Source organism: Triturus cristatus, chromosome 4_2, assembly GCF_964204655.1.
Source record: "Triturus cristatus chromosome 4_2, aTriCri1.1, whole genome shotgun sequence".
NCBI lineage: Eukaryota > Metazoa > Chordata > Amphibia > Caudata > Salamandridae > Triturus > Triturus cristatus.
Window position 1 is genome coordinate 959,278,685 of NC_140586.1, and position 19,713 is coordinate 959,298,397.

General features: G+C 49.7%; 1 protein-coding gene across 1 annotated transcript in view; it reads right to left on the reverse strand.

The window, feature by feature from the left end:
- The window catches only part of LOC146839119 (uncharacterized), a 203,173-nt gene that overhangs the window by 156,572 nt on the left and 26,888 nt on the right, over nucleotides 1–19,713 (reverse strand). Inside the window, exon 3 of the mRNA XM_085603120.1 lies at nucleotides 15,886–15,996. Within this exon, the coding sequence (XP_085459246.1) occupies nucleotides 15,886–15,996 (111 nt within the window). The remainder of the gene's footprint in view (nucleotides 1–15,885; nucleotides 15,997–19,713) is intronic.

Here is a 19,713-nt window from a genome sequence, read left to right on the forward strand (position 1 = left end):
GCCACCTCTAAGACAACAACATCCTGGACCCAACCCAGTCCGGATTTAGGCGAAACCACAGCACCGAGACAGCCCTCATTGCCGCCACAGACGACATCAGGCGCCAACTGGACAACGGCGAAACATCAGCCCTCATCCTCCTGGACCTGTCAGCCGCCTTCGACACGGTCTGCCACCGCACCCTAAAGACACGCCTCCAAGAAGCCGGAATCCAAGAGAAGGCCCTTGACTTGACCACGTCCTTTCTCTCCGGCAGAACTCAGAGCGTCCGCCTCCCACCCTTCCGGTCAGAAGCCACCGACATCATCTGCCGTGTCCCCCAGGGCTCATCCCTCAGCCCGACGCTGTTCAACATCTACATGGCCCCCCTCGCACAAGTGGCCCGCCACCACAACCTCGAAATCATCTCCTACGCCGACGACACCCAGCTCATCCTCTCCCTCACCAAGGACCCGCACCCCGCCAAAACCAACATCCACGAGGGAATGAAGGCCATCGCCGACTGGATGAGGAGCAGCCGTCTGAAACTGAACTCGGACAAGACAGAGATCCTCATCCTCGGACCCTCCCCCTCAGAATGGGACAACTCCTGGTGGCCGACCACACTGGGGACTGCACCGACACCCACCGACCATGCACGCAACCTAGGATTCATCCTCGACTCCTCCCTCTCCATGTCCAAACAGGTCAATGCCGTCTCCTCCTCCTGCTACAACACCCTACGCACGCTCCGCCGGATCTACAAGTGGATCCCGACCGAAACAAGAAGAACAGTGACACAGGCCCTCGTCAGCAGCAGACTGGACTACGGCAACGCACTCTACGCAGGAATCCCAGCCAAAAACCTATGACGTCTACAACGCATCCAAAACGCCTCCGCCCGACTGATCGTCAACGCCCCCCGCCGCAGCGATATCACCCCCCTCATGAGAGACCTGCACTGGCTCCCCATCGACAAGAGGATCACCTTCAAGCTCCTCACCCATGCACACAAAGCACTCCACAACGACGGACCAGCCTACCTGAACAGCAGACTCAGCTTCTACACCCCCACCCGCCAGCTCCGCTCCGCCAGCCGCGCCCTCGCAGCTGTCCCCCGCATCCAACGAACGACCTACGGCGGCAGATCCTTCTCCTACCTCGCTGCCAAGACCTGGAACACCCTCCCAACCCACCTACGGCAGACCCAAGATCTACTCGCCTTCAGAAGACTCCTCAAGACATGGCTCTTCGAGCAGTAGAGGCACCCCCCCTCAGCGCCTTGAGACCCTCACAGGTAAGTAACGCGCTTTACAAGTACCTTGATTGATTGATTGATTGATTGATTGATCTGGCCTCAAACACTGTGCTTTCAATGTGGAACAGTCAGCTTTTAAGATCTTGAAACCCGAAGACTTGCATTTTTTTTAAACAAAGTACACAGGGGTGTAACAGAAAACCCAGGTAAAAAAAATGAGGATTGAAGCCTGCAGGGCAAATCTCCTAGCAAAAAGAACCAGGGATCTGTTGAAAACAAGCCAGAAGTAAAAATCTGTTCTCAGTTGGAGAATAGAGAGTGATCTAGCAAACTGTGGGACCATTTTGAGAGGGTATGGGAGCAGACGGTTCAAGGACATAATGGTCCTAATTTTGATGTTGGGCGGAACTCCACAAACAGGCCGTCGGTGGCGCTCTGCCCGACATCCAGGCCATTGGTCCGACCGCTGGATTCCAATACCGGCGGTCAGAGCGATGAAGTCAGGGGCATAGACCACCGTCTCCGACAGGCTCAAGGAACCCATCAGGGTGGCGGTTGGACTTCTATTCCTACTATGAAGGTGGTGCCTGCACAGGCACTGCCGTAAAAATTAGCATGTCACTCTCTGACTGACTTTTCATGGCGGTCCCACCGCCATGGAAAGGCAGCTGGAAAGGAGCTTTAGGGGCCCCAAGCAAGACGGCAATCCCCTATGAACCACTGCTAAGTGGCCAGTGGGGAAAATGCACTGCCCCCCCAAACATCCATGCATCGTGTGCCCGGCACTTTGTCTGAAAAATGCCTTTTTGTACTAAGGCTTGTGCTGCGGCCCTGTTACGGGCCGCAGCATGGTCTGATCGAAATATGGCGGGTGGGACTGCCGAATCCTTGTTGGGCGGTCTCATTCCCGCTGCGATGCTGTCATCATAATGACGCCCAATATCGACAACACTGATATTGTGCTACAAAAATATCGACTTAAAAATTTTCGGTTTCCTATACCTATAATGTAAATGATAAAAATAAAGAAAGAAATAGCGGTCAATAAAATTGTTGTAAATTTTTTTTATATATATATATATATATATATATATATATATATATATATATATATATATATATATATATATATATATATATATATATATATATATATATATATATATATATATATATATATTATCTACTGGCGGTCGCCAGTAGATAGTTATAGTTAGGACCGAGTTTCCATAGGAAATCTCAAAATTCTATTTTGAATAACTTTGGCGCCGATTGACGAATCTTCGCTAAATTTTCAAAACTAATGGGGCGCTCCGCTCCGCTCCTACCCTGAAAGTCTCGGGGTGATTCGTCAAGCGGGGGCCGAGAAAAAAGGGGGGTCCCAAAACACGTTTTCCCCATGGATTTTTCCATAGGGACTTTAGTCGCAGCTACAGCCCGAACGGTTTTGGCAGAGAGGTAGCCATAAGGTCCGTTTGGTGCCTTTAGCAGGTTTGGTGTAAATCTGTTCAGTATTTTCTGAGAAAATAGCATTTAAATCAATATATATATCTGTACGCGCGCAGCGTGCGCGCAGAGTGCGCGCACTCGGCCGTCCGCGAGCGCACTTCTGATTGGTTGGTACATCTTAGTAAACATTCGAATCGGTCGAAACCAGGAAGTGTCGGTCGCCATTTTGTCTCTCGCACTGAGAGGGTGTTGAAACATAAAGGAGAAAAACATGTAAAGGGGGCAAGCTGAACAGTTCCTGACCCCCTAGCAGGGGTCAAGGGGTCCCAGGAGGTCCCCCTAGGGCAATTTAAAAAAATTAATTTTTTTCGGAAAATCGCAGAGTGCGTGAAGCGTGCGCGCACTATCGAAATGACAAAAATTCCGCGAGGTTCGCGCAGCGTGCGCGCACTTTATATATGTTTTAAAATAATATTGCTATATCAACCCCCCCGTGTGCACAAGCTGTGCGCAGCTAATACAATACAATACAATACAATACAATTAGTAACAAAGTATACCACAACCCTTCCTAACAATGCGTATCATGTGTCCTCCTTGTGCGGACGGAGCGCGAAGTGCACCGTGCGTACATGGCCCATTAAGCGTAACGTGGGCGCGCGGTGCGCGTAGCGCTCTGCGTGCCCACCGTGCGTCACTGAAAAAACCATAGGTTTCACACACGTTATAGTTACGAAATAGCATTTAAAAAACCTTGCAAATTCACTTAAAAAACCATAGGTTTCACACATGTTATAGTTAGCTGGACATTTCCCTCGTAAAAAACCAATGAAATTCCCCCGTTATAGTTAGTGCAGGCAACTATAACTCACGCGACCGCAATCCTCTGCTGATGACGTCAGATATTACATCACTGATGACATATGTGTCTTTCTGAAAAATAAATATTTGTAATATATGTATAGCTAAAGATTAATGGAATAAGACATGGGTAAATAAGTGTCTAAATACAGTGATGTAATATCTGACGTCATCAGCAGAGGATTGCGGTCACGTGAGTTATAGTTGCCTGCACTAACTATAACGGGGGAATTTCATTGGTTTTTTACGAGGGAAATGTCCAGCTAACTATAACATGTGTGAAACCTATGGTTTTTTAAGTGAATATATATATATATATATACACACACACACACACACACACAAACATAAATAATACACTTTAAATCTTTTTAAAAATAAAAATAATATAATTTAAAGTAAAAATGTATATATATATATATATATATATATATATATATATATATATATATATATATATATATATATATGTCCTCCAACTGTTTTCATCCCTTGCTTGGAGACGCACTCAATAAACAAGCCGGACCCCATCATTTGTAACAGAGTCCTTTAATTGAGCAAAACCGGCATTCCTTTCCAAACTCCTTTCAAAAAGCCCTACGCGTTTCAGTGCTCCTGCACCTTGTTCACGGGCTGGCACAACAGTTTTTGGCAGATTCACGAGAGCGCCAAATTACCTCATTTAAATATCCATTACCTGCCCCCTAGTGGGCTGGCTTCGGTGCAAACGATAGAAAGGCATGCTGGAACTTGGAGTATTCTCTCGTGTGCGCTCGTCCTTCAGTGGACTCTGCCATCAAAAGTTCATTTATGCAATCTTTTCTTACCCTCCAGTGGGTCTTTAGGAAGGAATCCGGTTTAAAATAACGCTGTTGAAACTTGTCCTTCTGCTAATGCTGAGATTCATATACCTCGCAGCAGCCCATAAACCTTCAATGGCGGTGCAATCTCCCCGACCAAGGACTGGCCGTAAAAAATGTCCTCCAACTGTTTTCATCCCTTGCTTGGAGACGCACTCAATAAACAAGCCGGACCCCATCATTTGTAACAGAGTCCTTTAATTGAGCAAAACCGGAATTCCTTTCCAAACTCCTTTCAAAAAGCCCTACGCGTTTCAGTGCTCCGGCACCTTGTTCACGGGCTGACACAACAGTTTTTGGCAGATTCACGAGAGCGCCAAATTATCTCATTTAAATATCCTCATTTAAATATCCAGCCAGTCCTTGCTGCCTTATCACCAAACAGGCGAGTACCATCAAAGGGCATTTCCATAAGAGAACTCTGAACATCCCCTGAAAACCCAGTGGACCGCAACCAGGCGTGGCGACGGCGGGTCACTGTTGTGGAAATCGCCATACCCAGTGAGTCCGCAGTGTTCAGTCCACACCCGATGGCGAACTTTGCTGCATCTTTCCCCACAGCAACAGCTTGGGAAAGCACTATCCGGACCTCCGCCGGACACTGAGGCAGCACCTGCGCAACCGTGTCCCACACAGCGTGGGGGTAGCGGCCCAAGAGGCATGCGTGTTCACCGACCGCAGCCCCAAGCTGGCAGAAGAAAACAGTTTCTTGACCAACTGTTCCAGCTTCTTGGATTCCTTATCTGGTTGGGAATGCGCATTGGGAAGTGGAGGCCTGGATGACCAGGCTCTCCGGAGTTGGGTGGGTTGTCAAAAAAGCAGGGTCACCCGGGGCCGGGCGATGACGCCTGGCTACGTTTTTATTCAAGGGAACCCGCATTGCTGGTCTAGACCAGGTGCCCATCAAAACGTCAGTTAACGCCTCATTGAATGGCAGCAGGGGCTCCATAGAGCTTGCCGCCGACTGAAGTACTTCAGTGAGGAGATTAGTTTTGAGGGTCACCGTAAGCAGGTCAAGGGCCTCAGCCGCTCTACGGAGCACCATAGTGTATGTGGCGCCCTCCTCCATAGCCACAGAAGGAGGGGAAAGAAAACCAGGTTCAGAGGAGAGGTCAAGGCCACCTGCATCCTCCAACTCTTCTGTCCATTCCTGTTTGGACCCGCACTGCCATGCGAGAGGATCCTCAGACCCCTCCCAGTCAACCCTGTCCTACACTGCCAGTGGAACAGGCTGCGGCGGCAGGGGAGGGACAGGGGAATAAAAAGGGTTGAACGGCGCCGGTCCAGCTCCGTGTCCCAATTAGGGTCCAAACTAGGGACAAAATTGTTCGGGAAAGCGGGCAAGGGCGGTGGTGGAACGAACGGAACCCACTGCGGTGCTGGGAACTGAGCCACCGGCGGATGATCTTGCGGCGCTGGGACCGGAGCCGCCGGCCACAGACAGCAAGGGAGGGCCCTCAGCTGGGACCGCGGGGCCCGAAGGCGCACCGGCAGGAGCCCTAGGCCTGAAAAGGCAGTCCATGGCAGCAAGGGAAGCTTGCACCTGGGCAGGAGTCGCCAATGGACCCAGATAAGGTGGGTAGGCCGCGGGACTCACAGGCTCCAAAGGAGCCACGGGGGAGGTACCCTCGGCACCCTCGGCCACGTCCGGAGACCGACAGGGGGACGTCGGATACCGACACCACTTCTTCGACGTCTTATGACGCCTCTTACCTGATTCAGAGTGTGAAGACTTCAACCCTGAGGAGCGATGATGATGGCTCCGTGGTCGGCCCCTCGATAGACCCCTGGACCTCGAACGGCGCAGAGACGACTGCCGGGCCTCCAGCAGCTTACGGGACCGCTCCCGTGAGGCTTTCGAAGCCATGGCCAGACAGTCAGAACATGACCGGGAGTCATGGTCGCACTCCAGACAGTAGAGACAGATGCCATCGGGGTCGGCCACCGACATCATGCGGCGACAGGCACCGCAGGATTTAAACCCAGGCATCCCTACGTGGCACCAGGAGTCAAAGACTCAAAATTGAAAGACAAAAAGTCTAAAAAGTTAGTCAAAAAGTGACTAAGGTACGTGCTCTAACCGGATCTGCGCTTGCTGGCGCGGAAAAAGAAAGAACTGACGTCAGCGTGCATGGGTGGTGCCTAAGTAGTCTCCGTGACGTCATCTCAGCGCATACGACGCCAGCGACGGATGCGGAGCCAAATGACACCACCTTCCGACGCGCAGGGGTACTGCTGACGAAAACTTTCTGGATCCAGTCTGACGCCTGGGGATATTCTAAGGTAAGGAATCTATCACTAACGTGTCTCTGTCAAATATCAAGGTTGCCGTGTTCTTCACACTTTTGCCAGGGTTGTCTTATCCACAATTATTTTTTTAATTATATTTTGCACTGTTTTCTTTTACTTTTCAATCATTTCTGCTAAGCTGCAAGGCACCATGGAGAACTCATCCCTTTAACAGTTTCCCAATATATATACACTGTTAGCCATTGGCTGAGCATTTGTTTAGAAAAACAAGTTTTTCTATGAACGTAAAGGTAGTTCGGTATCCTGGTTATGGTCCCACAGTGTTTAACTTCCTCGCAGTAATATAATTTTAGACTCTTCTTTCCTTAAGGTCTCTTCCCGCCACGTAAGTTCATCTTGATGTGCTGAATACCATAGAAGATGAGACAGTGATACTCCCAACAATGCTTGATAACAGGATAACTTATGTCTTTGTTTTTGACCGCCCTTAAATGCTGCAGGATTCTCAGCTTCAGTTTATTTGTTGTGCTGCCCATATAACGTCCTTGACATTCACATTTCAAGACATATACCACACAATCAGTCTGACATGTAATCCGTTTTGCGATATTTTTCTTTACTCCTTAAAAGTGGTGTATTGTTTCAGAATTACACCCTTTGAACAAGCCTTACATGAAGTTCATCCCCAAACTCCTTCCTCTTCATTCTCCGCCCTCCTCTGAGTCCCTCTCGTCACACCCGAATTCATGTGACTAGAGGTAAAAATTTCTCCACGTGAAGCTGTTTTCCAATAACTGATTTGGTGATATGCGTCAATGACTTCATTCAGATGTTCATCACTTCTGAGGAGGTTCCAGTGATTGGTGAAACCATCTCGGACTTTCTGATTACAAGTTGAAAACTCTGTTATGAATCTGCACACATCTTTGCCTATTAAGCGGCCCCTTGTTGCTTTTTCCATTGTTGACAGCAGTGGGATTACTCTATTTTGTGTTCAAGCTCTGACCAGTGGATCCTCCAAAACCGCTGCAACATAACTCTAGATCTAAAACGACTTATCACCCCCTCAGCCTCTATTTCAATAGTCCTCATCTGAGAAGCGTCCCATAAGGAATGTTCCATGTGACAGCCTTCAGATGCCCACTGTTAGCATGCAGAATACAGTTGCTAGCCGTTGCTTTTCGATGAATCTTTGTGCACAATTCTCCATTACCGATAAACAATGTAACATTAAATGAGTCCATAGTATCCCTGCTCATGTTGCTTTTTAATCTGATGTTGTAGTCACCGCTATTTAACCTCCTAATATGATCTTTCAGTGAAGATTCAGTGTTGTCCTAGATAAAGAATAGGTCATCTAAACAATTCAACCAAAACACTACATGTAGCATCTTGTCCTGGTTATGCTCCGCCCAGGCCACATTCCTCTTCCACTTGTACATGAAAAGATTTGCACAAGTTGGGCCAAAGGAGATGCCCATGGCTGTGCCTTGCCTATGAAGGTAGAGAGAGTTGTCATACATAAGATTTTGTGCTCCAAACAAAAGCTTTACATTTACAAAAACATGTGTGTTTTGTAGAAGACTGATCGATCTTTCTTCCAAAAAATGCCGGCAGGCTTTGATGCCCCATTTGTGTCGTACTGACGTGTAAAATGATACAACATCAAGAGTAACCATCAGATAACTACTCTCACAAGGTATGTTGTGAATCTTCAGCAGGAAATCAGAGGAACTTCTAATGTATAATGGTAGCATTGGCACAAATTCAATGAGAAAATTGTCTTTAAATCCATTTTCTAAGAAGGAGCCAACGGAACTCATATTAGGTCTTCCTGGTGTATGCTCCAGATCCTTCTGAATTTTCAGGAGGAAGTAAATTGTGTGAATAACAGGATTATATACTTTAAGGTACACAAACTCCAATAGGCCATGTTGCTCCCGATAGTTGGCATGCCATGAAATAGTTTTTTTTTAATTCCTCAAGTGGGTTAGTTTTCATTTCTCATAATGATTACCATTTTTTAACTAACAGTGTGCTTCTTGTACACATTTTTTCTTGTCCCTTTTGGCAACATTACCCCCTTTGTCCGCGGGCTTAATCATTAGAGTTTCATCATTTTTGAGTGCCTCCAGTTCCTTCCATTCAGAGGCATTCAAATTTCGATTTTCAGAATACTTCCATCCTTTGATCACATTGATCGTCCTCCTAACTCATGGAATATGTTGATTTTGCTGCCCATTGGCAGCTGTAGGTTGAAGTCCGCTCCCTTGCTGTTGTGTCAGTGACAGAGCCCATCGTTTCACATCATAGTATATTCTCCTCCGCGGAGCTCTCCGCGTCTGTTTTTGGCTCAGAATGCTGAGCATCTGCTCCCAACGCCGCACCTCTCTCATCCAGAGTTAATGTTTCACTACTTGTTGCCAATTGCTTCAAGATCCGAAATATAATTTCCACGGAGTTTAGACAATGAAATAATATAATTCATGTTTTTTGTCAGTCTGTGTGGCGAAACATTGAGTAGTTTTAATTTTCTTACAAATTTAAGTGCGTCAGTCCTGGGCCCTGTGAAACCAATCTCATGTAGGGGCAGAAGGTTAGGCGTCTATTTAGAACTTCCATTTGAATTTTGGACAAGGGTTTTGTTGAGATATTTATTATCAATGCCTGTCCCCTCAGTGCATGAATCTGTTCTCCTACCACTTAGAGTGGCCTTGATTTTTTTCCCCACATACAAAAAGATCAGGAAGGGGGGCGTGGCGAACACAGCCAAGATGGTGGACGCAATTTGAGATCGCTCCCGGACCTCCTCCGCAATCCGGAATAATCCTGGAGGTATGGACTGGCACTTGAGGTCCTAATCAGCGCAGCGGATGTGTGGTGCACCCCTCTCTTGGGCCTTCAGCTGCTGACCCTCGCTTGACACTTTGGAGCAGCGTTGGAAAGGTGGCAGCGGTCGTATAGCCAGGCAACATGGCGCTGTGTGTGGCTGCCATGGAGAAAGACAAGGGCCCCTTGCTGGATGCCAAACCAAAGACTGATATACTTCACACGGGTCCCCGAGTCTGCAAGACAGCAGGGTTCCTGCCCCCACAGACACTAAGCACTGATGCGTAACAGATGTGGCACAAATTCATTAGGACATCCAGACCTCCTGCAAAGCGCTTTAAACAAAGATTGGTGAGGTAAGAATGGATGTTGCTCTTCTTTACCAAGATCTCCGAAATGTAGCAGGGAGGGTCACCGAGGTGGAGAGCGGAGTCTCTAATATCAAAGATGATACTGGCAACCTAAAGTTGAAAGTGGCTGCACTGACCACCACAACCCGCATTCTGGAGGCAAGGGCATAAGATGCAGAACCACTCTAGGTGGAACAACCGTTGCCTTCTGGGGTTCCTGGAAAAAGCTGAATCCCCCTTTCCTGCCCTTAATATAGAAACTTGTATCATGTCCTGCGTTCCAGGTGGGGTTCTTTTCCCCTGGATTGTGGTGGAGCAAGGTCACCGAGCCCTTTTTCAAAGACCCCCACCGGGTGAACCGCCGCAGCCCATCATAGCAAGAATCCAAAACTACAGGGACAGGGATATCATTATACGCCACATGTGTACCCAGGGGAAGATCACATTTCAGTCAACCCCTATTATGATCTTCCCGAATTACACGAGGGCAGTACAGTAACAACGTAAATCGTTTGAGGGCGTGAAACTAAGAATGATCTTCCAATGTTGTACCTACTTTTTTCACACACCGGCGAAGGCCTGGGAATGGGTGGCAGAGAAAAGGGCACTTGCATGTAAAAATCCTCCTAGTGCGGCCTCTGGAGATGGTCCAGAGCCGCCTACTGTCACATGAGCGCCGCCCCTACCTCGCCAACGAACCAAATCCATACATGGACGGAGCTCATACAAACGTTCAACCAAATTCTCAGATATCGAACCTGAAGGTTCCAGTTGAGGAGGGGAGAGATACCCTGCTGTCCAGCCTCCCATTGAGGACTTAGACTTCGTACATGCTGAGACTGCTGGCGGCTTTGGGTCCCCGGAGAGAGGATAGCAACACTCATAAAATGTTTCTAGACCAATCTCACATCTGGCTGCTGGCCCTGGGATCAGGACGCTTTATAAATGCTGACATCTGATCCTGTTTTGGAGGAGGTTTACCTCGAATACCCTACAATGTATACTATGTTTGTTGTTGAGGATGTTGGGGCGGCAGATGCTTCTGGGCTGGAAGTGCAGCTGGTGGGTGTTATCGGTCGGGGGGATGGATTGTTTTTGTTTTGTATGAATTCTTATTTGGTCGACCTTTATGTACACAAGCACACCCACCACTGCCAAACATACGGCTGCGCTTCGCTTCACCAAGGGACACTTACCGAGTGTAACAAAGCACCCATCTCATGGGCTCTAACTGGCCTTTGTTCTGCAGATTCAGATACAATCATGTCTTTCACTCTGGATATAATCACGGCGACAGAGAGGTCAGGTTGTTCCACAGATGTTCCCCCTTAGTAGTCACACTGGTCATCCAGGACCGTCACAGCTGCTATATTGGGGTGGTCGGGACACTCTAAGGGAAGCCTCACAACATGTTTAGTATTTATGTTCCCCCACAATGTGAGAAACAGACCCTTGCTGAACTCACCTAAGTGCTCGCCAACCTGCCGTCAGAGGTGGTGATTCTGTAGGAGGGGGGGTGGGGGAGGGAGGGTATTTCAACGCAACTCTGAATCCTGACCTAGATGTCTCGGATCCTCCATCAGGGCACTGCCAAATGCTGTCCCAGGGATTTGCTTTTTGGAGTGACTCCATGGTTGTGTGTGATGCCTGGCGCATTTGGCACCATCATATACACACACATCCGAAGCTACCATACCCCTCTCCTGCATTGATCGCCTTTTCCTTCCTGAAACTGATGTGACACACAGGACAACTGCAGACATTCTTCTGCGTGGGATCTTAGATCACTCACTACTTATGCTTTACATGGGGACCCCTTAGGCTATGTAAACAACCACTCTGGCTACTAAAAGCCTGGTTCCTTACTGATGGCCGGTTTGTGTACTTCGAGATGAATACAAGATTGGTCGATAAAATGGGTACTGTGTGGGCGGTTGATAAAGCCACGCTTTAGAGTGTGGCCAAAACATTCCTCAAACATGCAGAATGAGACAAACTCTGCCACATCATGGAGCTTGAAACCTGTATTTCACACCTAGAGATTTTAAATACCCACCGATATGCCCGACTCCATACGTCAACAACTGGAGTACTGTCTTGTACCTTCCCAATTAAACGCGGTACTAGACAGGGGTGCCCTCTCTTCCCTCTCCTTTTTGCTCGGGCCATAGAACCTTTGGACAGAATTATACACTGCGACTTCCGGGTGAGGGGGTGGGACTGGATTGAAGAGCGGGAGGACAGGCTCACGCTATATGCGGACGATGTTCTTGTTTTCCTGGCAAATCCTCGAGAATCTGGCCCTGGAGTGCTGGGCATTCTTAGGGTGTATGAAGAGGCCTCTGGCCTCCATATAAAGCAACACAATTGCTCCTTTTTCCGGGGCGCTGTGACATCACATTCTCCTGGCAATCAGACATTCTGGTCGCCACCTCAGATTTAAATACTTGGGTGAACATATTGCCATGTACCATTGCTTAACCGCAACTTGAATCTCACCCCATTACTACCAAACCCCCCTTCCTGAACAGACTGGGACGGGCTGCACTCATTAAAAGGATGATTGTCCCACGTTTCCTAAACATATTGAGGAACTTTCTGCTCTACAACCCTAACCCATGGTCCGCTGAGTTCACGGCACTCTTCCGCTCGTTTCTCTGAGGGGGTCTGCCTCCCCATATCACCTTTGAAAAATGCCGCAGATGGGTTTAAGGTGGAGGGCTGGGGCGGCGAATATCTAATTATATTATTGGTTGTCCCAGCTCCTAGTGATAAGTGACTGGATGAACGGGGTTGGAGCGACCCAACATACCAACTTGAGCTCGCCCACCTTGAGCTCAATAACGTGACGAACTCCTTATATGACCGTCCCATCCCATCGGACTATAGTAGTCACCAAGACGATCTTTCTCACCGGAAGGGCGGCCAACAGGTTAATAGGCTGGGACAAGAAGTTAACCCAACAAACACCTCCATGGAGTGGTCGAAGGCTTAGTCATACGGTGCGGCTGGAGGGCTTCCGGGGCTGGGTCTTGATCAGGGTTGCAACACTGGGAGATGTATGGAGCAGGTCACGCATATGTTAATTTCAAGATCTTCAGTTAACCTTTACATTCTCACATATGCAATTCCATAGTATCTGCAACTAGGACATGCACTCACTGTATACCGTGCTGAGTTTAATGCACTGCGTGAGTTCAGCCGACTGGAGGCGAAGCTGCTGATGGGCCGCCTGGGTGGCATTGCTCAGATCTACCGCTCTTTGTTGTGTAATACCCCAGAGACTCTTGAAACGCTCCAACACCGATGGGAGCAGTGGGCGGAGGATTTAGAGGATGCTGAATGGTGCGAGGTCTGCATGGCCTCCAGCGAGATCGCTATACCAACATGCCTGCGACTGATACAACTGCACGACCTGTGTCAATGTCCGCCTGTGGCACATTATTGGAGGCGCACAGCTCAGTCTTTATCTCTAGTGTTGGACAGGACGATTATATTGAAGCCAAAACTGGCACTGCTGGGTCTTTTAGATGAGATTCGGGGAGGCCGGGGGGATTGAATGCTTGTGGGCCTAGTAACTGTGATTGCAAAAGGAGACAGCGCATGCAAGTGGAGATGCCAAAAACCCCAACAATGTCAGAATGGAGTACTGATATGGACGGTGTGCCAAGCAGGAGCAACTGATTTGCGTTGCATGGGGCTGTCTCCGTCCCTTTGCCAAGATTTGGGGCAAATAGGGGGACTACTATGGTCTTTCAAAACTATCTGGAGGCGTGAAATTGTTTAATGTGATACGACCTATGTACATGGAGGGGTGGGTGAAAACGGTGTGCGGAGTAGTGCAAGTACAATTTCTTGCTGATGTGTTTATGCTTCAAAACTCAATAAAATATGTTTTTTGAAAATAAAAATCAGGTAGGCATGCACACAGACCAGCAGGGGGAGGTATGCGCACAGACCAGCAGAGAGAGGCATGTGCACAGACCAGCAGAGAGAGGCATGCGCACAGACCAGCAGAGAGAGGCATGCGCACAGACCAGCAGAGAGAGGCATGTGCACAGACCAGCAGGGGAGGCATGCGCACAGACCAGCAGGGGAGGCATATGCACAGACCAGCGAGGGGGGGCGTGTGCACAGACCAGCATGGGGGGGGGCACAGACCAGCAGAGGGAGGCACGCGCACAGACCAGCAGGGGGAGGCATGCGCACAGACCAGCAGAGGGTGGCATGCGCACAGACCAGCTGAGGGTGGCATGCGCACAGACCAGCTGAGGGTGGCATGCGCACAGACCAGCAGAGGGTGGCATGCGCACAGACCAGCAGAGGGTGGCATATGCACAGACCAGCATGGGGGGCATGTGCACAGACCAGCGAGGAGGGGCGTGTGCACAGACCAGCATGGGGGGGGCACAGACCAGCAGAGGGAGGCACGCGCACAGACCAGCAGAGAGAGGCATGTGCACAGACCAGCAGGGGAGGCATGCGCACAGACCAGCAGGGAGAGGCATATGCACAGTATGCACAGACCAGCATGGGGGGCATGTGCACAGACCAGCGAGGGGGGGCGTGTGCACAGACCAGCATGGGGGGGCACAGACCAGCAGAGGGAGGCATGCGCACGGACCAGCAGGGGGAGGCATGCGCATAGACCAGCAGAGGGTGGCATGCGCACAGACCAGCAGAGGGTGGCATGTGCACAGACCAGCAGAGGGTGGCATGCGCACAGACCAGCAGAGGGAGGCATGCGCACAGACCAGCAAGGGGAGGCACACTCGCAGCGTAACAGAGAGAGCGAGCCATGGTCACAACGCAGTAGACGGTGAATGCACATAGAACAACAAAGGGAGGCATGCTCTTACTGCACACATCGGAACAATGAACATGCGCACAGACCAGCAGAGAGAGGCATGTGCACAGACCAGCAGGGGAGGCATGCGCACAGACCAGCAGGGGAGGCATATGCACAGACCAGCGAGGGGGGGCGTGTGCACAGACCAGCATGGGGGGGGGGCACAGACCAGCAGAGGGAGGCACGCGCACAGACCAGCAGGGGGAGGCATGCGCACAGACCAGCAGAGGGTGGCATGCGCACAGACCAGCTGAGGGTGGCATGCGCACAGACCAGCAGAGGGTGGCATGCGCACAGACCAGCAGAGGGTGGCATATGCACAGACCAGCATGGGGGGCATGTGCACAGACCAGCGAGGAGGGGCGTGTGCACAGACCAGCATGGGGGGGGCACAGACCAGCAGAGGGAGGCACGCGCACAGACCAGCAGAGAGAGGCATGTGCACAGACCAGCAGGGGAGGCATGCGCACAGACCAGCAGGGAGAGGCATATGCACAGTATGCACAGACCAGCATGGGGGGCATGTGCACAGACCAGCGAGGGGGGGCGTGTGCACAGACCAGCATGGGGGGGCACAGACCAGCAGAGGGAGGCATGCGCACGGACCAGCAGGGGGAGGCATGCGCATAGACCAGCAGAGGGTGGCATGCGCACAGACCAGCAGAGGGTGGCATGTGCACAGACCAGCAGAGGATGGCATGCGCACAGACCAGCAGAGGGTGGCATGCGCACAGACCAGCAGAGGGTGGCATGCGCACAGACCAGCAGAGGGAGGCATGCGCACAGACCAGCAAGGGGAGGCACACTCGCAGCGTAACAGAGAGAGCGAGCCATGGTCACAACGCAGTAGACGGTGAATGCACATAGAACAACAAAGGGAGGCATGCTCTTACTGCACACATCGGAACAATGAACAAGAATGTGCACTTGGGCAGAGGGATTGCACCAACAGGTGCTAAACATTAACATCAGCAGGTGAGAGGGAGGATAATGAAAACCACCCATCCATGCCAACAGAAGTGTGTTCACAAAAGCTGCATCCACAGTGATGCAAAGTTGTCAAAATTCTGCCCATCCCATTTCTTGCCACTTTGTCGATTTGGTAGGTGCCACAATTCATGTAGACAAAACGCTGAGATCCATAGAAAATAAAATGAACTATTTCTTAAAGACCACAAAGTTTCTTTCTTTGCTACTCACTTGTGGGCAGGTCAACATTGATGATTTTCTCTACATCTTCAAAATCTTTAGAGCACAAGTCTTCTTTTTCCCTTGGTCTTAATGAAAAAACAGAATTGGCGATCAGGGGGCCTGTAATGGAAATAAAAATATTAATAGTTCATGCTTTTGTGAAGCGCCAAAATACAACAGAAGCATTGCTATGAAGGAACTCGAAGGTTTCCAAAGTATAATGAAAAGAAATGTACCACGGGTGATGTGATAAAGGGGGGGAAGAAAGTACAGGCCACAAACTGTACTTCCTGGGCCAGTCCCTAGGTTAGCGACGCTACCGGCCAACTCTGCCAGCGTTAATAATCTGGCACCACAGCGCATCCTGCCATCTAACCTTAGCTGCAGTCATTTCTTAAACATCTGCCAACCCAAAGTCAGAGAAAGCACACACAAGGTGGGCCCACTAGCGTTCAAGGCCACCAACTCCCACCTTCAGATGCTAGAGAGAAGCGGCTGACTTAAGGGCCTGGCTTACTAATCACAAAGCTGAGACCAGTATTTTTACGACCAGTAAAGAATGCAGTGAACCGACTAATATACAACTAGGCCAGTTTGCTAAATTCTAATTTGGAGTGGGTCGCAATCCGACTCATGAACGTTTATTATTGAATAGACTGAAAATTGCGACTCACTCCGATAGGTGGCCATCACAGGGATGGAGCACTGGTAGGGTCAGCAAACCACCATGTCTGTGATCACCTCTGGAACTGCAGTGTTTAAAAAAAGAAGGTTTTAGTGTGAACTAAATATGTTTGAGAGTTTTTAGTCCTCCGATGGACTACTGCCTACTACTAAACAAACTTTTATTTCACAATCATAAACAAGAAAGGGTTCCAAGGGGACTACTTCCCTTTTGAGAATACATTTCCATCCAACCTCAGGAGTCATTTTTCGATGTTTTGCAATGATTTGTTACAAAACATTAATACATCTCGTACGGAATCAGTATTTGTGAGGGACAATTACAGCACGGCCCTTCTGAACAGCTATTTGGTATCGAGTCAAAAAGTCATTTTAGGAGTTGGTATAAATAACAAGCATTTGCAATGCAATAGGCCTCACATTTATGAGAGTTTGAGCTATTTTTATTGTAAATGATATTGCCTTTTATTTATGTTTTGGTTTTTGAAACATAAATAAAAGCTATTGTCATTTACAATGCCAATAGGTCAAACTCGCGTAAATGCGAGACCTATTGCATTGCAAATGCTTGTTCTTAAAAGGGCACAATCATTTTCTTATCAGTTCCAAGGCAGCGGGGTATATTATGGGGGCTGATTCTATTTTCCGTGATATGTGACAAAATGATGCACTGTTTGTGAGCCTCACATATGAGGAAGATTACTGTTCTCTGCGACACCAGAATGGTTAAAATGAGAGAATCCTAGCATTCTTTTGTGACACGCATAATAGGGTCCCTGCTTTTTGTTTAACCTTGCTTAAGGGGTTGGTATTCTCTGCGACATCTGTAACGGGGGAAGGCGGGTCACGGTGGTGTTCGGATCGTTTCCTTAAGGAAACTACAGCCATCTGAATATTCCTTTGCAGGTGCAAAAACAACAGTTGATGGACAGAATGCAGAACAATGTCATACATTCACCCCAGTACAGGGATCTGGGCCTAAATCCATCGTTTTTTTTCTCACCATGCCATTCCAGTTTGAACCTAGCCATATGCAAATCAGTCTTGACCCTGGGCCCCATGGGAACAGTCCAGCCCGAACTGCCAAGCCAGCTCCTCCCTGGACTGGAAACAAGCATCCTAGGACCGGTTTCGGGCTTTCAGCCCTCATCAGCCAGGATAGCTTGATTCCAGTGGCATGGAGAGCACGGGACTCACGTCTGAGCATACCCGTCCCACTCGGGGTGACAAATGCAGAAACAACAGTTGATGGACAGAATTCAGAACAATGTCATACATTCACCCCAGTACAGATCGGGACCCCAGGAGGCCCCTCCTTCCCGGTTTTCTCTGGCTTGGAAGGGAAACATGCAGGCTCCGGCCGCTGTACGAGCGCGCGCCGGTCCCACCTCCGGGCAGTACACCGAGTCTGGCTGCAAGAGACCCACCTCCCCGGCCAGGCGCGCGCTTCAATGCGTCTCGCGCGCGCGCCTTCCCCTCCAGTATTGCTTCTCTCGGGTGGCCTTGACGCTCATGGTGCCCGTATCGCCCCCGTGAGGCTGCGCGACGGTGCAGCCTGGCCCCCCACCAATCCAGTTCACATCTTTTCCTGTCACCACGTATTGTCTGGCCTGGAGCACCCCCGCTGCTTGCCCCTCCCCTGGGTAGGAAATGCCAGTGTGACCAGCAGTCTTCACAGAAGAAGCAGGACTAAAGTTGGCGGGCGCCGGGACCTAGGGGTTGTGGCGGGTGGGGCGGACTCCGATGCCCCACCTGGGCCGGGAGGAGAAAGTGTGACGCCCGGTTGCAAGCCCCAGGTGAGTGTCAGACTACCCGTACCCAAAGCATAGGTATTTATTATCGGGTTTCAAATCTGTCGCCATCTTGGTTTCTTTTCTGTCTGTCCTCTCTGCTTTAGTTGGCATCCTTTATTTTAGTGATTGAGAAGACCCTTGGCGTTCTACAGGCACTATTCTATACACTGTCGCCCCTATGAGTAATCAGTTTACGCTGTGTTTCTTTTCCTGGATAGTCAGTGTGGCGGGCTCAACAGCCTGTGTCCTGCTTTTGTCCCTCACCCAGCTTTAGTTCCTTTGGTCTCTGCCTGGACTTCTGGTCTTCAATCCGCTGTTGGGAGTATAAGGAAAGCTCAGTAGTCCTCCTCTGTTTAGTCCCCTCTTATTCTACTTGCAAGGGAGTAGAGTGACATTTACATGCCTGTAATTGTCAGTAGCATGGGTCTCAGCACATTAATATGGCGATGTTATGGCTCCTTCCTGTAGCGCTGCCCATACGTCTGTGTCATCCGGGTTGTAACAGTTGTTTCCTACTATGATTCTGTGTCGCCCGGCTGCTAGGGCCTTGCCTCCAGGGATTACACAGCTCGGTTTGCAGCTGCAGCTCTGGAGTTGGCCAGCCCGCCCTTCAAGTCACAAGCCAGCAGCCGGTATCGGGTATAAGTGTGTTCTGACTTTCGTGCCCCCAAAGAGAACAAGCGCGTGTGCAGCGCGCAGTGAGTTCCCGTGAAGTAGCATGCTATGCGTCTGGGGGAGGGGGAAAGTGAAAGCAAGCCATGGCGCGCTGTGTTCATGCGGGGATAGGAGATGTGCACGCCTACGGAGTAGGGGACAGGAGATGTGCACATTGCGTGTCTGTACGTGCGTGTTCCGGCCTGCGCGTGCACATCTCCTGTCTCCCTTCCGAAGCAAGTCAGTAACAATAGATCTCACTAGCGACAGCGCTTTCGCGCTGCGTCGCTAGGAGAGACCTAAAAACCCAATATATTATGCCTGAGGGAAATGTTGATTCCTGATGAAATGGACTGTTTGTGCATCGTTATTGAGCGTCATTTGTGTCTCTCTATATTCAAAGAGGCCTGGGACTTTTCTGCCTTAACTGGGACTTTGTGTGGCTACTGTTTTCAGTATTTGTGAGGACTTACATACGAGTTGGGGGGGGGGGAAGACTCTGTGACTGACCCGTAGTTCTGCCGAGGAGAATGTTCCACACATGTTTTGTGTGTTCAGCCTATGCCTCCGCCCGTAGGAGCTGGCTAGCTCCCATATGCAGGCGGCTAAGTGTACGCAACAACTCTGCTGCACTTCGCATTCTCAGGGCAGACTGCCGTCCAGCTGTTGCCAAATTTGTGGGTGCTATGTGGGTGATCAGAAGGGA